We start from the raw sequence: 1,059 nt of genomic DNA on the forward strand, positions 1-1,059 counted from the left end.
CCCGGGCTGCCCGCTGCCCGGCGTGCCCGCGCCCGGGTGCCCCCTCACCGGGGTGCAAACCCTCCGCTCCGCTGCGCCTGGGGCACGTGCTGCCGCCGCGGAGCTCTGCCAAGTGCTGATGAAGGAAACCGGGCTGCGGCGGTGGGAGGCTGGGCAGGAGCTTCCTCGGAGTTTCTGCAGGCGGGGAACTCAATCACGCTGGGTGTTTCTAAGGAAGCGCACCCTCTTATTAAAAATTAGCCAAGCATTTGATCTTCGGAAAGAGCAGAAAACGTGTTGAAAGGGGGAAGCCAGAAACATTTTGTGTCCCGGCGCGTGGTGGCAGTCTGAATGGCTGCACGTGCTGGGGGCGCTGTGCAAGGACATGGGTCACGTCCGTCTGTCCTGGGAGGCAATCTTGACGGGGGGTGGGGGCCCCGTTTCGGCCGGGCACCCCTAACCTGAGCCCGCTGCAGGTGTGGTACATGGACGGTTACTACAAGGGCCGCCGGGTCTTGGAGTTTCGGACCTTGAACGACTTCGTGACGGGACAGAACTTCGTGCAGCATCTCCTGCCGCATCCCTGGGCCGGCACCGGCCACGTGGTCTTCAACGGCTCCCTCTACTACAACAAATACCAGAGCAACATCGCGGTGAAGTACCACTTTCGCTCCCGCAGCGTGCTGGTGCAGCGCAGCCTCGCCGGCGCCGGCTACAACAACACCTTCCCTTATTCTTGGGGTGGTTTCTCCGACATCGACTTCATGGTGGACGAGAGTGGGCTGTGGGCCGTCTACACCACCAACCAAAACGCCGGCAACATCGTGGTGAGCCGGGTGGACCCCCAGACGCTGGAGGTCCTGCGGAGCTGGGACACGGGTTACCCCAAACGAAGCGCCGGAGAGTCCTTCATGATCTGCGGCACGCTCTACGTCACCAACTCCCACCTTGCCGGCGCCAAGATCTATTTTGCCTACTACACAAACACTTCCAGCTACGAATACACGGATATTCCCTTCCACAACCAGTATTCCCACATATCCATGCTGGACTACAACCCGCGGGAGAGGGTGCTCTACA

General features: G+C 61.2%; 1 protein-coding gene across 1 annotated transcript in view; it reads left to right on the forward strand.

The window, feature by feature from the left end:
- LOC103922989 (noelin-2) overlaps positions 1-1,058 on the forward strand; it is a gene marked incomplete at both ends in the record, with an annotated part of 5,663 nt that extends 4,605 nt beyond the window's left edge. Inside the window, one exon of the mRNA XM_009331221.1 lies at positions 456-1,058. Coding sequence (XP_009329496.1) covers positions 456-1,058 — 603 coding nt within the window. The remainder of the gene's footprint in view (positions 1-455) is intronic.
- Between the last annotated feature and the right edge of the window lies 1 nt (position 1,059).

This window comes from Pygoscelis adeliae, unplaced genomic scaffold (assembly GCF_000699105.1).
Source record: "Pygoscelis adeliae isolate BGI_AS28 unplaced genomic scaffold, ASM69910v1 Scaffold889, whole genome shotgun sequence".
In the NCBI taxonomy this organism is placed as follows: Eukaryota; Metazoa; Chordata; class Aves; order Sphenisciformes; family Spheniscidae; genus Pygoscelis; species Pygoscelis adeliae.